This window comes from Anarhichas minor, unplaced genomic scaffold (assembly GCF_050575085.1).
Source record: "Anarhichas minor isolate MPS153535 unplaced genomic scaffold, ASM5057508v1 ptg000011l, whole genome shotgun sequence".
NCBI classification, from domain to species: Eukaryota; Metazoa; Chordata; class Actinopteri; order Perciformes; family Anarhichadidae; genus Anarhichas; species Anarhichas minor.
Window position 1 is genome coordinate 17,120,244 of NW_027466457.1, and position 20,332 is coordinate 17,140,575.

Genomic DNA, 20,332 nt, shown 5'->3' on the forward strand with positions numbered 1-20,332 from the left:
CTGAGAAAAAAAACAAGCTACGGCTGTATGTGTTCAAGTAGAAGACCTTTCCAAACAATACATGTGGTAATAAAGGTAGTAAAAAGTACAATATGTACCTCTGAGATGTAGTACAGTAAAAAGTACAATATGTACCTCTGAGGTGTAGTACAGTAAAAAGTACAATATGTACCTCTGAGATGTAGTACAGTAAAAAGTACAATATGTACCTCTGAGATGTAGTACAGTAAAAAGTACAATATGTACCTCTGAGATGTAGTACAGTAAAAAGTACAATATGTACTTCTGAGGTGTAGTACAGTAAAAAGTGGCATAAAGTGGAAATAAACAAGTAAATTACCTCATAATGTTACTTAAATACAGTACTTGAATAAATGTGAAATAAAAAGACAAATCCAGTTCAAACTTTATGAGTTTTTATTGTGTTGAGGATCAGCAGAGAGGAGGACTTTATGAAATACTAATAACACGATACACAACTTTTCTTCTCTGGTCACAGAAGCTGAATGTTTCATGATCACATTTTGTTAATTCATTTTTACAAATGTGAATCAATAATTCATCTTTTATTGACCCCTAAAAACACACCAGACAGAGATCTCTTGATTCTTAATTTGAAAATAATGAAAACTAAAACCCTTAAACACCTTTTATTAAAATATAAAATAAGTGGTTCATGACTTTATCCAATAATGTGTTCCAGTAATCATAAGTTATTATATACACAATAATCAGACAAACATTTTCATTTGGCACCCAGATATTTAAGGAATGTTTAAATGCTTCTTATTCCTGAGTACATTGTTTCTGATGATTCAACAGTGTTGAAGGCAGGTTATGCAGTTATTAGAATGAATTAGACTACATTAGATAATATCAATCAGTGGCTTAATGTCTGTGTGTTGGAGTAGAAACACATTTACAGACAAATAGAAAAAACCCATTGATCAGAATGTGAAGAATCAATAATGTTTACACCGTAAATCACCAATAATATAGATTTGTTACATTAAATGAAAGAGTCTCTGTAGAAGATCAAGTGTTTGTTCTACTCAGTGTGATTGACAGGAGAGATGATCAGAGGAGCAGAGTTTCTACCACCATTATTAAGATCAGGACCAAAGAATGGGTAGAGTTTCTCAGTGAAGCAGCAGCCAGTAAAGGAGTAGATAAGAGCTGCAGCATCAACGTCATAAAAGGAGACCAGACCCTCCTCATAATCCACAAACACCCCCACCTTCTGAGGCTGAGACTTCAGAGAGAGACGGATATCAGGGCCAGCAATAGCTCTGTACTCATTCTCATTCCTCAAACATATCGTCCAGTAACCATCCTGAGGAGACAGTGTGATGTCTGCCTTCCTGTTGATCGACTCTCTGGCCACTCCTAAATCCCACTGAGTCTTTCCTTTAACTTGAACCTCGTAGTAAAATCTTCCTGAAGTGAAACTCTGCTTTGCTAAAACATTAACCCAATCATCAAATCTCTCTGGTTTGTCTGGGAGATTCTTCTTTACATCACCAGTTTTAACTTGTTTTCCATCATCAGACAGGATGAGGTTGGGATGTGCTGTATCAGGATCAAGTGTCACATCCACTGCAGACTGCTGGACCCTCTTCAGCTCGACCTCAATCAGCTTCTTCATCTGTTCACTGAGCGTCTCCTCCAGCTGATTCACAGCTCTCCTCACAGTCCCCTCATGTGAAGGTGGACTGACTCTGACTCCTGTCCAGTCCTTGGTGGGTGGAGCAGTGTTCAGGGTCCTGAAGCTCTGGAGGAGGTGGAGGTGGTCTTCAGAGCGTGAGAGCTGCTCCACCTCAGTGCTTCTCTTCTTCAGCTCAGAGATTTCCTGTTCCAGCTCTTTGATGAAGCCTTCAGCCTGTTTCTCTGTCTTTCTCCGATTCTCTTTGATCGTGTCGATGAGCTCGGCCTGGCTTCTCTCAACAGACTCCTTCAGAGCGGTGAAGACCTGAACACCATCTGCTATCTCTCTGTCTGCATCTTCCTCACTGAGCTCCACTGAGTGTTTGATCTTCTGAATCTTCAGTTGTCTCTTCTGGATCATCTGCTGGATTTCAGCCTCAGTCTTCCCCAGCTCAGCCTTCTTTCCTTCATATCCTTCTTTCAGAGGAACAACATCATGATTCTTGTGGTCTGAATAAGTGCAGAGCATGCAGACACACATCTGGTCGGTCTTACAGAACAGCTCCAGAGATTTATCGTGCTCCGTACACATCCTGCCTTCCAGGTTCTCCACAGGGTCGATCAGCTGATGTCTTTTCAGACCTGATCTTGTCAGATGAGTCTCCAGGTGAGTCTCACAGTAGGAGTCCAGACACACCAGGCAGGACTTCAGGGCCTTCAGTTTGGTTCCAGTGCAGACGTCACAGGGAACTTCTCCTGGTTTGGCAGCTTGTTGCTCTGAGCTGCTGCTGCTGGCTTTCTGTTGAGCTGACTGTCTGAACTGAGCAGCCATCTCAGAGATGAAAGTATTGACCAGCAGCTCAGGTCTGGTGTTAAAAACCTCTTTACAGTTTGGACACTGAGACTGGACATTAACGTTCCAGTGTTGAGTGATGCAGGTTTTACAGAAGTTGTGTCCACATGATGTGGCGACTGGATCAGTGAACACATCCAGACAGATGGAGCACAGAAACTGATCTTCAGTCAGCAGACAGCTGGCAGCAGACATATCTACACTCTGAGGACAAGTGTGGAAAAACAAAACTGTTATTACATGTTTAGCAGCAGCAACAGAGTGTGTCAGGTATTGTTTTCACATTGTGGGTCTCTGTGTGTGTCATCATGGTAGAATGTGTCCTGGAGACGCCTACTGTAGAGGAACTATTACAGAAGAGGGTTTGAATACTTTAGAAAGGTGCTCACTAAATAGAATTTAAATGTCTGTGGACAGATTTTGTCACAGCGTCACAACCATCAAGACGCACTCAGTAAACTATAAAGGTCTGTTAACAGAAGGATGAGTTTGAAGATGGGTGTGGTCCGAGCAAAGGCGTCTGAAGTAAAGGAAGTAGGAAACACAGTTTACACCTCAGGCCTGAAGATGGTCTCTAGTTTGATTATTTCTTTAATAAAATCAAGTTATGATCAGTGGAATATAAGGAGGGTCATCCTGAATGCAGTTTCTGGATCATTCTGTCTTTTCTTCCTCTGTTGTTTAAGGCTGCCTGTGTCTGATCCCTGACTATTAGCTGCTGTTACTGTAGTTATTTCGATAATAGTAAAAATAATAAAACTTATTGTTGGTTTAAGTGTTACAGTGATAACATCACAGGCCCTCTGGTTCTTGTTAATATCACAATTTTAATGAGTAAAATAATCGAATTAAATTTGAACCCTGCTGCTTGTATATTATTAGAGTGAATTCATATAGTTTGTAAGTAGCCTTAACATTTTTAATTCCTCTTTAATATTAAACATCACTATTCACTGTGACATATTTGGACCTCAGTCTAAATGTTGCTCTTGTGGCACTGAGTTGAACTTCCTGTCTGAGTCGGGTCCATGCAGGAAGTATAATCCATGTTCATTGTTCAGTCAGTTTATGAGTATTAATGATCTCATTGGTCTACTTGTGTTCATGTAAATGTATCTGCTACGTGCGAGTTCCTTCTTCAGCAGCGATGCTGCCTGAACGCGGTTAACTCTTTGTCTGTGTTGTTGTCTCATTGAATACTCATACACTGACTGAACAATGAACATGGATTATACTTCATGCATGGACCGAGTAGAGCTGAAGTGTTTGAGTTGATGGTTGTTGAAACACAGTAAATATTATCAGCTGAGCTTCCTCACAAACACAGACAGCAGGAACTACAGAGACAGAGAAGTTTAGAGGAAAGGCTTTACAGTTCAAGGATGTTTACCAAAGTATAGAACCATTATGTGAGTTATGAAACATCAAAGTTGTTCCTCTATAGTCAATCAATACATCCACACATTACATCAGATGCTGTTCTCTGTGTTTGGACAATCCAAAGGGAGTAGCTGCTAGGCTAGTTAGCTTCTAGCAGGCCTAGTTTCTCTGCTGTGTGTTCTTTGTTCTGGATCTTGGTTTGAACTCAATTTTGACCAGATGTTGAGTGTCTCTGTAGAACAGTGTACTCACCAGAGTTTGTCAGAGACTCTGCTGGATTCACTTGAATGTTTCTTCAGAGAGAAACAGAGAGACTTGTCTCGACTGCAGCTCTGCTGTCGCTCAGAATAACTTTCACTTTCACTTCAGGAGAAGTGAGTCTGCAGCTCCTCTTTCAGAGTTGCTCCTCCTCTCAGTGAAGCTCTGTGAAGGAGCTTTTATTCCCTCATTGTGAAATTTTATTAGGAGGAGAAAAGTAATTTTATAATGAGAAGAATCCTTCTGATTGGACCACAGCAGCAGATCAATGGGCTGAGTCTGAGTCTCCCTTTTTAAAAGTAGTTAAAGTAAAAATACTTTTTAAATAAACGTCATTTTAACTGAAAGTCACTGATTTTAGACTGAGCTCATCAGTGACATTAGACAGAGTACTTGTATCTGTTAGACTCAGATGTATTTGTGCTCATTCATGTGATCTGCTTCAGCATCAGACTAGTTATTTATTAAGAGCATTTCCTCATATGAACACAGGCTGCAGTTAGTCATGAACTCCACTAGAGGGCGTCCTCAGACATCATTTATTCTCTAACTAGTAGCACTGGTTTAGTGTTCACATCAGCTGCTCTAACTCAACTCAAACCTTAAATATCACCACATTATTTTACATAACCAGCTCTCTCACATGTGATGGGGTGTTGGAGCTCGTCAGCTCAAGTCAGTCTGAGAACAGCTGATGGTGTTTTTAATCACATGATTTGGTGTCATTAGAAACACCATCAGCTGTTTATTCAGCTGTGATATCAAACAAAAAACAAAATAACTTAATCACACACATTGTGACTTTATTTATCTTTTTTTTATTTAAAAAGAAAAAGATAGAAAATCGAATTACTTTTGTCTTATTCATAAACTGCTCTTCAGTAATTTGTGCCAGTATGCAACACTTCTTATAATCACAAAATATAAAATATGATTTTGGAACATTGAAGTAACACGCAAATACTTCAGTTTTTAATGATTTAACACACTTGACGTCAGGTAATGCAGTTATTAGAATACATGAGACTACATCAGTTAACATCAGAGATGTAGTGGAGTAGAAGTATAAAGCAGCATATAATGAAAATATTCACGTAAAGTACAAGTACCTGACAGTTGTACTTAAGTACAGTACTTGAGTTAATGTACTTAGTTACTCTTCATCACTTTTAAGAGCTTGTTTGAGTGTTAAATGTGTGACAAACTCGACTCGTGTTAGGACGTGTTTCCTCTCTCGTCCTGCAGGGGGCGACAAAGAGACATCTGCTCCTCATCTACACCAACGAGCTGAAGACGAAGAAGAACATTTGGACGTTTGGGAGTCAGTGGAGCAGACAGTGGTGTTGTGAGCTCGATAGGAAGGTCTGCTGTTATCTCTCTATAGAGACACTATTCAGAGAGAGTTTAATAGTTCGTATTGAACCTCGTTGAGGCGGTGAAACGTCCTGTTTGACGACATGGAGACCAAAGCGGTGCTGAATGCGGTTCCTCCGTACGGACATGTTATTACCAGCGAGAAGTGGAGAAACTCGTCCCTCATTCAAGGCTTAAAGGGTTTTTATTTATTCATTTATTTAATAAAAATAGTCTAAATACCAACTCTTAACACGTCACGTGAGCTAAAGTTATCTTTTTTTTCATGGAGACAACAAACTTGTTCCAAACGTTGCTCACATCCGGGTTACTGACTGTTTACACATGTTGGAGGCCAACCCCGGAAGTTAGAGTCGCACTGGTTCCCTCCACAAACAGCCAATGAGATTCTTTCATTGGATTTCAGATCATTGCAGAAAACACTTCACTCAGCAGAGATCAGAAGGAAGTGAGCAGGCTCACTCCTTTGCTGCTCCATCATCACATCTGGAAACAATGATGTTTAATTCATTTCTACCAGCCTGACGAGGTGTTTTAGCTGCAAGCAGAAGATCTTATTGTTGAGTTCACAATTAACCTTTAGCTTTGATGTAGTACCTCCTCTATTTCTGCTTCACATTGTTTAATGAGTGCTTTATGTGGCCTCTAGTACGTGATGTTATTAAAGAAAGGTTTATGAGTGTCAAATGCAGAATGCAGCTCGTCTCTGCAGATTGAAGAACGTCCTCTTCTCCTCTGCAGTAAGATTAGTAACTCTCAGTCTCACAGTGAATCAGTTGAAGTCACTAACAGGCGTTTGCTTGTGCTGCAGGTGGCGGTGTGAGGATCCTCTTTGAGGAGGAGCTCGCTGTGGCAGATTTCCAGCTGCCCAACAAGAGCTGCATCCTGTACGTGTCCGAGTGCGACGTCATAGCAGGAAACGGCTACAAGAGGAAACTGGTTCGCTACAGAAATGTGAGTTTGATGGAGGAGACGAAGCCGTTTGTTTCTGGTTCTGCCTGATATGAACTGTGCCCCCCCCACCTGTTCTTACAGAGCAGCAGCAGCAGCTTCCAGGAGCTGGTGCTGCTGGAGAACACCAGACTCAGTGAGCAGTACTTCGCTGCCGTGCAGAAGTTTGTGGTGTTGGACCTCGGCCTGACTCTGCTGCCGGTCGGCGGGCAGACCGAGGCCTCGCTGCTCATCACTCAGATGGTGAGTACTGAAGACTAACACCAGTTTGATGTGTTGCTCATGTTAAACGTGGTGATTAAACTCACTTTCAGGCTCATTTAGAAAACGTCCTGTTCTCCGTGTTTCAGTCAGTGTTCCTCTTTGCTGAAACATTTCTTGGTGTTTGACACACGGCCTCACTGTTTCCAAGTGTTTCCTTCTCTGACATTGATCCAGTGATAAGGAGCAAAGCTTTGTTCAGACCCGTGTGAGGACTGATGCGAGGACTCGACAATGAGGACCCATTCATGTGTTTGTTTTACTGTAAGAGAGTCAAACACAGATCCTTGGTGTAGAAAGACTTGGAGCACCACACCAGGAGAGGCCCAGGTGGAGAAAACGTACTAATGCTCAATAATTTATGGGGTCTAGATCCGGGTCCAGATAGGAAGGCGTCTGCGTCGGGACCCTGACCGCAGTCCTCCTATCAGTGACCTCTTTTCTACACTTTGTGGTCTAATGCTGATTCTCCAAACCTTCTCCGATGGTCTCCAGGTCCACAGGGAGGGCAGAGAGAACCCCTTCAGGAGGAGGACTTCGTCCCGGCTGTTGGACCCACTGGTCCTGGCTCTGGTGCAGCATGTCCCCGGGGTGGGCAGGGTCAAAGCTCTGGCCCTGCTGGAGCAGTTCTCCAGCATCCAGCAGCTCTGCAACGCCGCCCCCGCCGAGCTGGAGCCCATCGTGGGTCAGGCTGCAGCTCAGCAGATCCACAGCTTCTTCCACAAACCCACTGCTGCTGGAACCTGAAGGTTCAACTCTGGCTCTGTATCTAACCGGGGAGCTTTGGAGGAAGTGATGCAGATACACTTTGGCTCACATGGACACTACAACTAATCTAACTTTGCATTGTTTCTGCAAGTGTTCAAACATCAAGAAGTGTTTGACTCTGCTGGAACGCCTTAGACCGTATAAAACATGGACGAGGTCTCCGTGACGTCACCCAGAGGTTTAAGAACCGTGGTGAAGCTCAAAGTGGGCGACGCCGGCCGTCGCCATCTTGGCGGTGATGTCACAGCCTAACTCTAAAATAAATCAAAGTGGGAGGAGCTGAGGCGGCCCGGTGACGCAGCAGAGCAGACAGCTAGCGACCAGTCTGTTTATAAGAAGTGGAGGAAGTTGTCGTGACGTCACCTTTTTGTTTTTTCAGTTTTTAAGCCTCGAGTTTGGCGTTTTGGCCGTCGCCATCTTGTTTTTTTGTAGCAAACAGGAAACAGAAGTGACCATATTTGGACTGAGGAGGAGTGACGGAGAGTTGTCATGAAGGAGGATGTTGGCTACAGAGACCCAGACTGTAAACACGTTTATTTCTGCTGTAAAGTTGTTCATTTTAACATAGAGGTCTATGGGGATTGACTCGCTTTTTGGAGCCTCAAGTGGCCGTTTGAGGGACTGCAGTTTCTGTAACTTCCTCTTTGGCTTCACTTCTCAGTTGCAGGTTGCCGCTTGGGGTCGCAACATTTAAAAGGTATTTCAGTCTGGAGCAACATTGCCGTCCACAGAGCAACGCTGCTAACATGACCTGAAATAGAGTCAGTAGAGATATCTGTTTTTTGTTTTGTTTTGCACATTAAATAAATATCAGTGATTTGTAGCATCAGTCGTCTCTTTTTTACCTTTTTCTCCAGTGTTGATGTTCCTGCTTTAGTTTAAGTTTTAAACCCACAAGATAAACTTCTTCTTGTTTTGTTTTATTCCCTCTCTCGTTTTCTTAATCTAAATGAATTTAGAACTTAAGAGTTAATGAATATAAATGTAGTTAACTTCCACCATTGGTCTTCGTCAGGAGGTCGTGACACTCGATGGACGTACAGCAGGTTTACTGTCCCTCGTTCACTATTTAGTCTTCAGAAACTAGTAAATGTCGATAAAATATAAAACTGATCCGACCTAAAAACCCAGCCGAGTGTTGTGAACTCGTTTACAGTGAAAGTAGCAACACGAGCTCCAGAAGATGCTCCATTTAGAGAGAACGTCTCCAAGTCGTCAACACTGAACATCCAGAATGTAATTAATATTTGAATGAAACATTTCAGAAGTGTGTTTGAGAGAGATGACCAGCCCTCCCTTTAGTGTCGGGGTGGATTTGGGGCTGTAGTGCATATGCTCTGCATGACTGATGGGTTTTTAAATGGCTCCTCTTTGATCTCATATGTTGTTATCTCAACCTGATTTGAATTTATTGATTTATGTAATGAGCTGAAGGGATTCTGTGGAGCTCAGAGTCACCAGAAGTCAGTTTAACAGATCACCAGCTGTCTTTGGCTGGTGTACATCTTTAAGATGTAAATAGCTGATGGTGTTTTTAATCACATGATTTGGTGTCATTAGAAACACCATCAGCTGTTTATTCAGCTGTGATATCAAAAAAAAACAAAATAACTTAATCACACACATTGTGACTTTATTTATCTTTTTTTATTTAAAAAGAAAAAGAGAGAAAATCAAATAACTGTTGTCTTATTCATAAACTGCTCTGTAATTTGTGTCAGTATGCAACACTTCTTATAATCACAAAATATAAAATATGATTTTGGAACATTTAAGTAATGTGTAAATACTTCCGTTTTTATTGATTTAACAGACTTGATGGCAGGTAATGCAGTTATTAGAATACATGAGACTACATCAGTTAATATCAATCAGCAGTAAAATAGGTGTTTTTAGTTGAGTAGCAGTGATACAAATCAAAGGAATATTTACAGAAAAACAAACATAAACACACTTAAAACAAGCATTGAAGGCCGAAATGTCTCCGCTGAATGAATTAAAGGACTCGTCTGTGGTGTTTGCATGATTGAGTCTGTTGACTACAAATCTACATTCAGTGCACTTTACATTGCAGCCCACCATTGTTTAGGTCTTTTATTTAAATGCAGTCTTCCTGCCGGTGGTTTCAGTATATTTAGGAATGGTATGAAAATCATCGACTACAAACTTGACCTTTAGTTCAATGTTCTCTGCTTTTATTTAATTGTATTCTTTATATCATATATCAGTATGTCTATATGCTTCATTTCATAATGATAACTTTGTAACATGTGAAACCTAACATGCTTCACTGTCGGATTTTCTGCGTCCAATAATCAGGTTTTTAATTAACAGAATATTTAGTCAATGAAATGTGAAAGAATAATGATAAATGTTCTTGAGCCCAACGTGACGTCGTCAGGTGTCTGCTTTTGTCCGTCCAACAGTCAACAACACAAATATATTCAATTTACAATAATATCAATTAGAAAAGAGCAACAAAATGTCACATTTGAGACGCTGGAACTCAATCTTGCTTTAGCGTCGACTTAAACAACTAGATCATCAAACTATATCTAATTCTTTTTATTAATTAGTCGACTGCCTCTTGAGAATGCTGTACTCAGCAGTGTGTGTACCGGTAGTTCTGTTAGCCGTTAGCGGTTAGCCATGCAAAAAAGTAAAATGAGATAATAATGTGAGCAAAAAATCTGAAGTTGAGCACTTCGGCTGCGGTGTGAACGTAGACCTTTTCAGTTATCGGTCTGGTTTTGTTCTCCGTGTACTAAATGAAATAACATCTGTTACTAAAGAGGACTTTCTACAAGCTAAAAGCATTAAAGACCAGTCAGACATGTAGAGCGCTCCTCTGCCTGGACACAACAAAGCATCTGCAGATTCATAACTTCTGACCTGTATATGTGTATCTGGTCATGTTTAAATCCTCACACACGTGTGAACATTTTATGTGAACAGAGCTGACGTCACAGTCCGATGTACGAGTTCATGTCTGTGTGCCGTCTTTTCCTGTAGTTGTACGTGTGTGTGAGAATGTGTCTGCAGACGGACGGCGTGAACACATGATGCCTGTATGTCTGCGTGTGTGTGTGTGTGTGTTGTTGTTGTGTGTTTTTAATGTGTGCGTTCTGTCTGGTCCGTGGAGGCTTCAGGCCGTCTGACAGATCGGTGTCAAATTCTTCAGTCCGACGGACCAAAAACACATCGAACAAAAGTACAGTTTATGTACTCGAAGGCCTCAAAACATCCAGAAATACCTTCGTTGATGATTTACAGCTTCTAACAGAACACAAGTTAAACCTGCACACGACACGATGTCTGAGGAAACATGTTGATTATGTGTTGGACAAAGTGATTTCAGCAATATAATCAGAATAAAGACAAAGTACTGTTAGAGAATATCTGCCAGAAAAACTGTCATCTGAAAAGTATACAAAGCTGTCAGACAAATGTAGTAAAAAGTACAATATGTACCTCTGAGATGGAGTACAGTAAAAATACTAAGCAGAGCATGAAATATAAAGTAAAGTAAAAGTACCTTGAATTTGCAGTACAGTAATACAGTAATATTAAGTACAGTAATATTCTTAGTAACATTTCACCCTGAGAATAATAAAACAGTTATAAAACTATAACTCCCCCCCCCTCCCCAACGAGGTTCTGCTTCCTGGCTTCACGTTCACAACGTTCCTCCTAAGACCAGACATTTCTGACCTGAACCTGGGTCTCAGGGGGGGACCCCTTGATTGACACTTCAGACCCCCTGAAAGCCTCAATAACAGAATTTCAGGGGTCTCTACAATGTCTTTTAAAAGCTTACTAATGCCCAGTTTTCATGCTGTTAATAACACATTTAAAATAAGTGTGCTTGTTGCATAATTTAAGTTATGTGACATAAATTAACTTCTGTTACCGTCAACGTTGACTTTTGGTCTCACAGGACAAGAACAGTGGTCTCCTGGGTGAACGTCGTGCGTTTGTTTGACCCGACCTCTTTAAACTACGTCACCTGACTTCATCCTCTGCTCCCGTCATAATGACTACGACCACTAGAGGTCGCTGCCGAACAATAAACATAATAGTAATGAGCTCTTTGCACAGACATCTTTTTTCGGGGAGGACGGTCTGTTTTCGTTCCGTTACAACGAGACACATCTTCTCGTTATATAAAAACGTACTTCTGGATTCACAGCAGGTCATTTTTCTGTTGTTTGCTAGCATACGAAAGTGACACGCAATACACAGTCAATGGAGAGCAGCGACTTGTTTTCCCCTGCCGGTGTGTGGGCGTGGCTTAAAAGCCCTCCGTCTCTATTTAACAGCATAATAACTCAAATAGAAATGTTACTTTTGTTACCTGCCAATCTGAACCCATTTTGCGCAAAAACATTCAAGTCACTGAACTAAGCATCGATTTAAAAAAAAATAAAAAATACATTGTGATTAAAACCCGGAGGGTCATTTTAAAACACTTTAATCTGTTCCCAGAATCCTAAGAGGTGATGTTTTTAACTTGTTTCTTGGGTTGTAGCGACGGTAATGAAATATCTAGGAAATAACATGTTTATTTAGTTCAAAATATAATATAATAGACAATATAGGTGATTTACATTGTACAGGATGTCATTTCTGGTTTCTACTTTTGTATGAAAAAGTAAAAAGATCAGAGGACACTGGTTATTTCTTGTTAGAAAATGTGATGCTTAGCTCTGAAACTTGAATGATGACGATGATAATTAATTTTAAGGTTTTTTTTTACATCTAGAAGAATTTATTCAGTTTTACAACCGCTCCTTTGCCAACGACCTTTGACCCAGTCACTTGATGAACGTGGAAGTTGCTCCTCCCTTTTTTATTCCCTCTATAATTAACAATAGACTCACTTTGACATGATTCGTGACTTGTAAAAGGGACGACTGACTTCTGTGATTTCAGTTAGACAGTAAAAGTTCGTAAGGCTCTTAATGTCTGGCACCAAACTTTGGTTAAACCTGGTGAACCCTGAACCTCCCGCCCATCGATCCTCCGCCCTAAAACTCGTACGGAGAAACGAACAGGGTGACCTTGGTGAGGTAGCGGCCCAGCAGGTTGCTGCGCTCCAGCTCGCTCATCTCCACCTCGGCCTCCAGAGTGGCGGGACCCTTGATGGGCGTCACCAGCAGCAGGGTGCCGGTCTGCCGGCCCGAGCGCTGCACGCTGAAGTGGCCCCGCCCCCGACCGCCCGCCAGGCCGAAGCGCAGCGTGTCGCCCAGAACGCGAGCCGCCGACACCCGGAAGAGGACGCGGGGGGCGGACATGTTGGACACCACGGACAGGAAGTGGAAGGAGATGGAGTTTGGCGCCTGAGTGCACGCCTTGTCTCCCAGCATGCACGTGTTCCTCTCGCAGCGCCTGAGGGAAGCACGAAGGAAATATTGTTATTTGAGGAAGGTCACTTCCTGTCTCGCCTCTGCACCTTGAGGCGTTCTTTCATTGGTCTCTCTGAAGAAACGTGATCATTCTGAGATAAATACGACAACCGCTCGATGGGATTTTCACACCAACAGCTAAGTTGTAATTTGTTAGCATAACGCTCATCTTTACAACTTTCTACCCCCAAAAAAATCTCATTCTATTTCCCCGGACCAGCAGGATAAATTCATCTCTCCCCAATTCATACCTTCACGATGCTACTTACGCCTCTGACGGCTCCATGCCACTGGTCCAACGAACCATTATTCTAAAACCCCAGTACTTTGAAAAACTGTCCTTGTGGACCAAAACACAAAATCCCATTTTTCTTTGTTTAAGTTCTCAGAACAGCTGTTAAAAGTTGAATACCAGCTGAAATGAAAAGTCTTTCTGTCGGAGTCAAACGTTATGATTCATACGTTATTTGTTAAATTGAGCAATACGTTGACGGAGTCAGGAAAGATGTAAGGCCGGCAGTCAGGTCTTTGGCTTCTGTATTTTTTGTTTAACAGGCCGTCGGTCTGATGCTGTGTTCACACTACGAGCGGCAACATTGCCGACATCGCCGAGTTGCCAAAAAAATAAAATCTGATTGTTTGCTGCGTATCTGGACATGTTCACGAGTTCTGGCTACATTTTGAAACCTCTTGACTCTTGACAAGATTTACGTCACTCGGAGCTTTAAGGCTACACAGTCGTGAAAAGCAACATCTTCTCTGCATTCAAACTAAAGAGGACATTCCTAACCCTTTATTTTAATCTATAGTAAGAAGCTTTTAACTGTTAATTATTGACCAAAGTCACAGAATGAACACGTAACCTTTGACCTACAACGCTAAGTCTGCTCACACTCTCCTCCCTGCATTAATAATAAAACAAACAATTATGATTCAGCTGCAGGAATAAATCAAACTATAACAGCTTTTGGTTTCTTTCCTGCTTCTCGCCTCTCAACCTTCCAATCAGCTGACTGGAGCACGAAAGCCTCAGCAGGGCGTCTTGAAGCCAAACCTCAGTCTGAGTCTACTGCGCTAACCGTCGACATGGAGGTAGAACTCATTGTTTGCTAATCGCCCTCCATCGCCCAGTCTTTGTCTTCTGTGGTGAGGAGGTTTAGGTTTTCTTTGTCTCGTCTGCCCAGTTCTTTTTGTTCCTCCTCCCCTTCCTTTGTTTCACAGTTTCATTGTGCTGCTGGGATGTGATTTCACTTTATTATTTTAGGGCTGCTAGCTGCTAGCTAACGGTGACTTTGGATCCGTCCACATCCGTTGAGTCTCAAAAACTCAGAGAGCTTCAACTTTAGTTTCTGTGCAGTTAACGGTGAATTGAAGTTAACGCTAACTAGATTAGCTTTGTATGCTTACAAAGAGTTGTGAAAATGCTGAAACTATGATCCCACGTGGCTATTTGGAGATATACAGCAGCATAGCGGTCGGTCCTTTACGGATACATGGATTATCTTATCATGGTTCCCAGAGGATGAATCCTCCTTCGTGACAACAGTCTTTGGATGACTCGTATCTTTTGTCTTATTATGAAGTCTTTGTTGTTTTTAATTAACACCTGCTCAATGTATTTTTTCGCACCTTATTAGTCGCTTAGACGATTGCCGACCATCAGGTAACTTCATGGTGCCTGAGCTGTGTAATATTGACTGTCCTGGGTGGATCAGGGACAGAACTTTTGAATACTTTTTATTAACTTGTCACTGACTGAAAGACATCCTACTGATGGTGTGGAGCTTCGTAGCGCTGCAGTGATGAAACAAAGGAAATCTTTAAAGGTGGAGGACGTGGTTCTTACATTGCTGACGTCTTGATGTACGTGGCGTTGTTCATGTGAGGACACGCCACCATCACACACTGGAAACCTCCGTACGTGTTCACACACGCCTGGTCTGCCGTGCAGTTCTGCATCCGGTTCTCACACTCGTCGATGTCTGAGGACGGAGACAGACAGTTACCACACGTCTGTGTACATACCCCCCCCCCCCCCCCATCCATGACTGATCGGGGTGACCCTTGACGTCTGACCTGTGCACCTGCGCCCCTCTCTGGAGAGCTCGTAGCCGGCCGGACAGAAGCAGTGGAAGCTGCCGGGAGTGTTGACACACTGATGGACGCAGAGCCGGCCGGGCTGACCGAGTGGAAACAGACGACACTCGTCGATATCTGAAACACACACGAGATCCTCAGTAGAAGTAGTAGTAGTAGTAGTAGTAGTAGTAGTAGTAGTAGTAGTAGTAGTAGTAGTAGTGGAAGTACGAGTATGGGCAGTCGTTTGATCATTTATTACAAATCCTTGATATCAGACGTCAGTTTCCTCCACTAGTTGAATTAGTGAGAGACAAAAAGCTCACTAGTTAACTAGTTTGAGTCTCTTTCTAGTTAACTAGCGAGGCTTAATGTGTTTACTAGTTGAACTAATGAAAGCTGGAAACTGACGTCTGATATCAAGGACATGGAATAAATACTTGGCTTTCCACATAGTAGTGGTAGTAGTGGCAGTAGTAGTAGTGGTACTAGTGGTAGTAGTAGTATTAGATGTAGTAGTTATTGGTGAGTAACATGTATCACCTGTGCAGATGTTGTTGTCGCGGCCTGATATGGTGAAACCTACGTCACAGGTGCAGCGGGTGGAGCCCAGGAAGTGAGTGCAGTGAGACGGACGGATGGAGGACAGAGGGGAGGAAGATGTGGGGGATGAAGAGGAGGAAGGAGAAGGTGAAGATGCTGAAGAGGAGGAGGAGGAGGCTGACAGAGCTAGAGAGACGGGGAGGGAGGAGGAAGGAGCAGAAGGAGAGAAGGAGGCCATGGAGTTTCCGGTGCTGTTGAAGCCTAAGAAGTAAAAAACAAAACAAATCAAGACTTCAGAAACCGAACCAGTATCAGTACGATGGTCCAGCATCAGTGCTCACGTCTGCACATCGGCTGCTGGCCGCTCCACCTCAGAGACTCCAAACACACTCGTGTTCGCGGGCCAATCAGCTCAAAGCCGGGCTTGCACATGAAGTGGACCTCGTGTCCGACAGCAAACACCCGGCCCAGCCTGCGTCCGTGAGCGGGGGGTTCTGGTTTGGAGCAGGTAGCTGTGGAGCAGATAGAGACCTCTTCATTCAAACCTTTCTTTTAAATCTGAAAGTTCATCGGTCACCGAGAGGTGAAGAGAGAAGACCTCACCGCCGCTCTTGAAGATGGCCATGGTGCTGTTGTGCAGAGCGCTCATCTTCTTCCTGAGGGAGCGAAGGCCCCGCTGGTACGACGCCTCGTGGACCACCAACATCTTCTCCACCTGCCGCAGAGAGGTCAGCAGGTCGTGGGTGGATGGACACTCCTGTGGACGAGGAGACAAGGAGACAAGGAGACAAGGAGACGTTAGGGGACAGTCTCCAATGCTGCTGGAATGTTTCACCTGTTGAGTTTCCCCAACAGGTGGTTTTCGGATCTACTGTCTTTTTGGCTACTTCCTTGTTTTTATTGGACGTTTGTTGAGGAAATAAAGTTAAATAAATAAATAATAAATATTTATAATAGCTCTCAGAATATAAATCTGTTTTTGGAGTTGTTGACCCCAGTCAGCCTCGACAAACGTCCGTTCATCAAAAAGATGGTTTCCCCCCTGCTTCCAGTCATTGTGCTAAGCTAGGCTAAACACATCCTGGAGCTTCAGTATCTTTGTCCCGGAGAAAAAATGTGATTTCTCAACTGACTTTAGGGCCGAAGATACACAAACATGTTTTGAAAATGCCAGACGGCTTCCTCCAAAGCTACAAATGTTCTTGTTAAACCATAAAGAAACCTCTGAGGAACTCGTCCCCCCCCCCCCCCCCACCGGTCCAGTCTGGCTCCAGTCCGCAGTGGGCTTCAGGTGTGAGGTCTGTACATAGAGGTGAGGTTTTCAGAGCAGCTGCAGTAACACCTGAGTGAAAATGGGACCCGGGTTCGCCGCTGACCTCCAGCTGAGGGCTGAAACACGGTAACAGGACACACAGAGGCCTCTGGTCCGTGTGTGTGGAGGCGTTTCTCTGAGGTGTGTTCCAGCAGCGACCCACTGGTTCAGAGGAGGCTGAACCTGAGTTCAGCTCGTTGGAAAAGAAACTGCACGAGAAATTCAGCAATAAACTAAATTCTTTATCGTGCAGCGCCTGCTGTGATTATGCAAAGACACATTAATGTGAAACCTAGAAAATAAATAAACTAAAACTGATTTTAAATAATAATACAATCATTATTATTCCTCCATCCATTTTCTTCCCGCTTATCCAAGGCAGGGTATAATAACAGTTATTGTTATTATTATAATAATTATTTTAATACTCAGATTTCAACATTTCACCGAAAAACAGCTCAACTTTGAGGAATAAAATAAAACTATTTCTGTGACATAAGTTTGACAATATTAATATTTTGTCTCATCCTTTTAAACTGCTGCTCTTATCTTTGCATCAACCTACTGCATGTGAAGTAAAGAGAGTATAAAACATTAATGTTAGGACTCTTGTTTTGGATGCAAAGACAATAAATGACCTGCCTGCACAGGAACACAGAGAACCAGAGTCACCTGAACTCACCTGAGCAGCAGCAGCAGCAGAAGAAGAAGAAGAAGAAGAAGACATGTGATGAAGACACATCATCAGCAGAACGATCTTCATCCTGATGAACCTCTCGGTGCTTCTGACTCCTCGGCTGCGTCTCAACAACTAAATCATCTCCTCGGCTTCGGGTGCTTTTCGAGGGCACATGACAAAAATGCCCCCCCCCCCCCCGCCAGATATTTAGAAGTAGAAGAAGAAGAAGGAGGAGAAGAAGAAGGAGGAGAAGAAGGAGGAGGAGGAGGAGGAGGAAGAGAGCGACTCCCACATCTGGAACCTTGGCGTTGGCGTCTTCTTTCTTTTTAATCATCATCAGCTGCTTTTTAAAGTGACCGCTCAGGAATGTGACTTCTGCTCCAATTACAGCCGAAAAACCCCAATGACAGGGAGGCCATGTCTACTGATACACCCGCCTGGATTATTATCCTCAGAGAGAGAGAGAGAGAGAGAGAGAGAGAGAGAGAGAGAGAGAGAGAGGGAGAAATGATAAATATTTGCTCTAGAATATAGAACCTGTGTTCCTGTTACATTTTCCTTGACAGCAGTTTAAATAAAATAGAAGATTTCTTTGTATTATAAGTAACTATACGATGTAGTAGTGTTGGTGCAGTGAGCGCGGCGTCCACCAGGCGGCGCTGCAGTCTTTCCCTTTGAATCCAAAGAGTCAGAGACGTCTCCTCTCATGTGGCTGAGCTGTACTTTGGGTGCATTATGATTTCTGCTGGTGGAGTCACTAATTAGAATATGAAGCTTTGATCTGTGAAGAAACACATGAAGGATGAAAGAGTTGATTCACTAAAGTTTGTCTTTTCAGATGAACTCTGTTTCTGTTTGTTTTATTGTTGCTTCTGTAAAAATATGAAACTGTAATCAAACAAAAAGCTTTTAGTATTCTAATTAAATATGTATTTTAATCCTTTACTTTAATATAAAAGTACTAATACAACAATATAAAAATACTCTGTTTAACTCCTGAATACACAATCTTACTTATAAGTAAAAGTATGTAAGTATATTTAGCTAAATGTATTAAAAGTATGAAAAGTAAAAGTACTCATTGCTGTGAGTGTTATATTATCATTTATTATATTATCATATTATTAATATTGATGATTAATGTTTGAGCAGAATGCCAGTTTGTAGGAATGCATCTTATTTTATCATCATTGGTTTTGTTTAGTAACTGAAATACATGTAGAGCAGTAAAAAGTTCAGTGTTTCCCTCTGAGATGTAGAAGAGTATAAAGTATAAAGTATAAAGTACCATTAAATGGAAATACTGCTGAAAAGGTCTACTTAAGCACCGTATTTTAATAATGTACTACTACTGGATTAATATTCATATCTTTTGTAAGTATTTTTGTTGATTTTGTTCCTTTTTCCAACAGTAAAATAATGCTGATTGATGATAATCAATTCATTGATAATTTCAGATCCAATATATTTATATTTTTTTGTAGTTTTCTCTAAAAATACAAAGTCAAAACATTACAACAGTAACATTATAAGAAGATATTCAGCCTTAAAGCAGGTTATGTTTGAGTGTATTTGCATGATTGACAGATGTTTCAGCCAATCAGACTCATCTGGTCCTTTTCTAAATTAAAGTAACTAAATTAAAGACATTTAAATTTAAAAGCTTCTTCAGCTTCAGTAAAATAATGAGTTGATACAACTCAAAAATACATTAGAATAATATTGAATCTGTACATTTAAGTATACTTTAATATAGTGTACTATTTATATGCTGATTGATTTCAAAGTAAAGTAATATTTGTTTATTTATATATTTGTGGTTACGGAAAGAGATTGTGTGTGTGTGTGTGTGTGTGTGTGTGTGCGTGTGTGTGTGTGTGTGTGCATGTGTGTGTGTTTTTGTATGTGTGTGCGTGTGTGTGTGTGTGTTGCACCGACCCTGTGGTCTGATGGATAAACCCTCGTTGAAATGCATGCTGGGAGTTTGCTGACGGAGGTTAAACTCTGAGATAAACAGAGAAGCCCGGGAGACGCAGCGGCTCTCCTCATCTTCACATCTTAATTAGATGGGACAGCTTTAATTAAAATGAAATCACATAATGGGTTTTGTAATTAAAGCCGAGTTGGATGACGGACGGTTGGTCGGGTCAATTTATAAACGCTGATTAAACTTTTATCAACCAATCAAAGCTTCCGATATTCCAGAGGTGAACACATTTATTTTTTCTGTGAAGAGTTTTAACTGAAACGATCTCGACTTCACACGCTGAAACTTAAAGATCGGATATTTAAAGCGTCAGTTCATGCTGATAGTTTTGGTTTTATTCGTCCAGGTTTAGAGATTTCTGCCTCCACACAAATACTATTCAATACTAAACAAAGTCATTTAAAAAAAGCATCATATATGAAAATGAAACTAATCTAGAGACCTACTGTGATAATGTCAAATGTTTTCAATCAGACTATTTTCTACAAAACCGAAAAATAAGACGATTTTGTGACAGATTTGGGTGAATAGACCCTTTAAAAGCCTTTAAGGGGCGTTGTTTTTCTTTTTTCTTTGTACAATTAATTCAGACATCAATGCATTTTTTTGGAACTGTTGTTTCACAAAGAACGGGAATACCACGTGATATATAAGTATCATCATTTTTTCACAATGAGGTCGATTTTATGAGCTTTCACACTGCAATTGAAGGCATTGAGTTCTTGTTTTGGCTGTCGCCATCTTGTTTTTTTGCAACCAGTGAACAGGAAGTGACCATATTTGGACTGAGGAAGAGTGAGGTTGAGACGCCGTATACGTCTCTGATAGAGACCTGTCAATC

The 20,332-nt window shown here is 41.7% G+C and overlaps 3 protein-coding genes across 4 annotated transcripts; 1 reads left to right on the top strand and 2 right to left on the bottom strand.

Moving 5' to 3' along the window:
* Positions 1-399: 399 nt before the first annotated feature.
* Positions 400-4,271, bottom strand: LOC142947843 (E3 ubiquitin-protein ligase TRIM21-like). Its single transcript, XM_076089711.1, has 2 exons — positions 4,130-4,271; positions 400-2,701 (listed from the first exon to the last, which is right to left on the bottom strand). Exon 2 carries the CDS (start codon positions 2,690-2,692, stop codon positions 1,049-1,051), a length of 1,644 nt encoding a protein of 547 aa, XP_075945826.1. The 5' UTR covers positions 2,693-2,701; positions 4,130-4,271; the 3' UTR covers positions 400-1,048.
* A 1,159-nt stretch (positions 4,272-5,430) lies between these two features.
* faap24 (FA core complex associated protein 24) lies at positions 5,431-8,312 on the top strand. 2 transcript variants are annotated; one of them, XM_076089712.1, is made up of 4 exons: positions 5,431-5,689; positions 6,321-6,463; positions 6,545-6,703; positions 7,094-8,312. In XM_076089712.1, the coding sequence occupies exons 1-4, from the start codon at positions 5,593-5,595 to the stop codon at positions 7,466-7,468; spliced, it is 774 nt and encodes a 257-aa protein (XP_075945827.1). In that variant the 5' UTR covers positions 5,431-5,592; the 3' UTR covers positions 7,469-8,312. The 2 variants fall into 2 exon arrangements, with proteins under 2 accessions (XP_075945827.1, XP_075945828.1); XM_076089713.1 differs by having other exon boundaries at positions 7,217-8,312.
* Positions 8,313-12,301: 3,989 nt separating this feature from the next.
* LOC142948138 (fibulin-7) lies at positions 12,302-17,588 on the bottom strand. Its single transcript, XM_076090020.1, has 7 exons — positions 17,508-17,588; positions 16,117-16,270; positions 15,855-16,025; positions 15,514-15,774; positions 14,971-15,108; positions 14,741-14,876; positions 12,302-12,877 (listed from the first exon to the last, which is right to left on the bottom strand). The coding sequence occupies exons 1-7, from the start codon at positions 17,586-17,588 to the stop codon at positions 12,517-12,519; spliced, it is 1,302 nt and encodes a 433-aa protein (XP_075946135.1). The 3' UTR covers positions 12,302-12,516.
* Between the last annotated feature and the right edge of the window lie 2,744 nt (positions 17,589-20,332).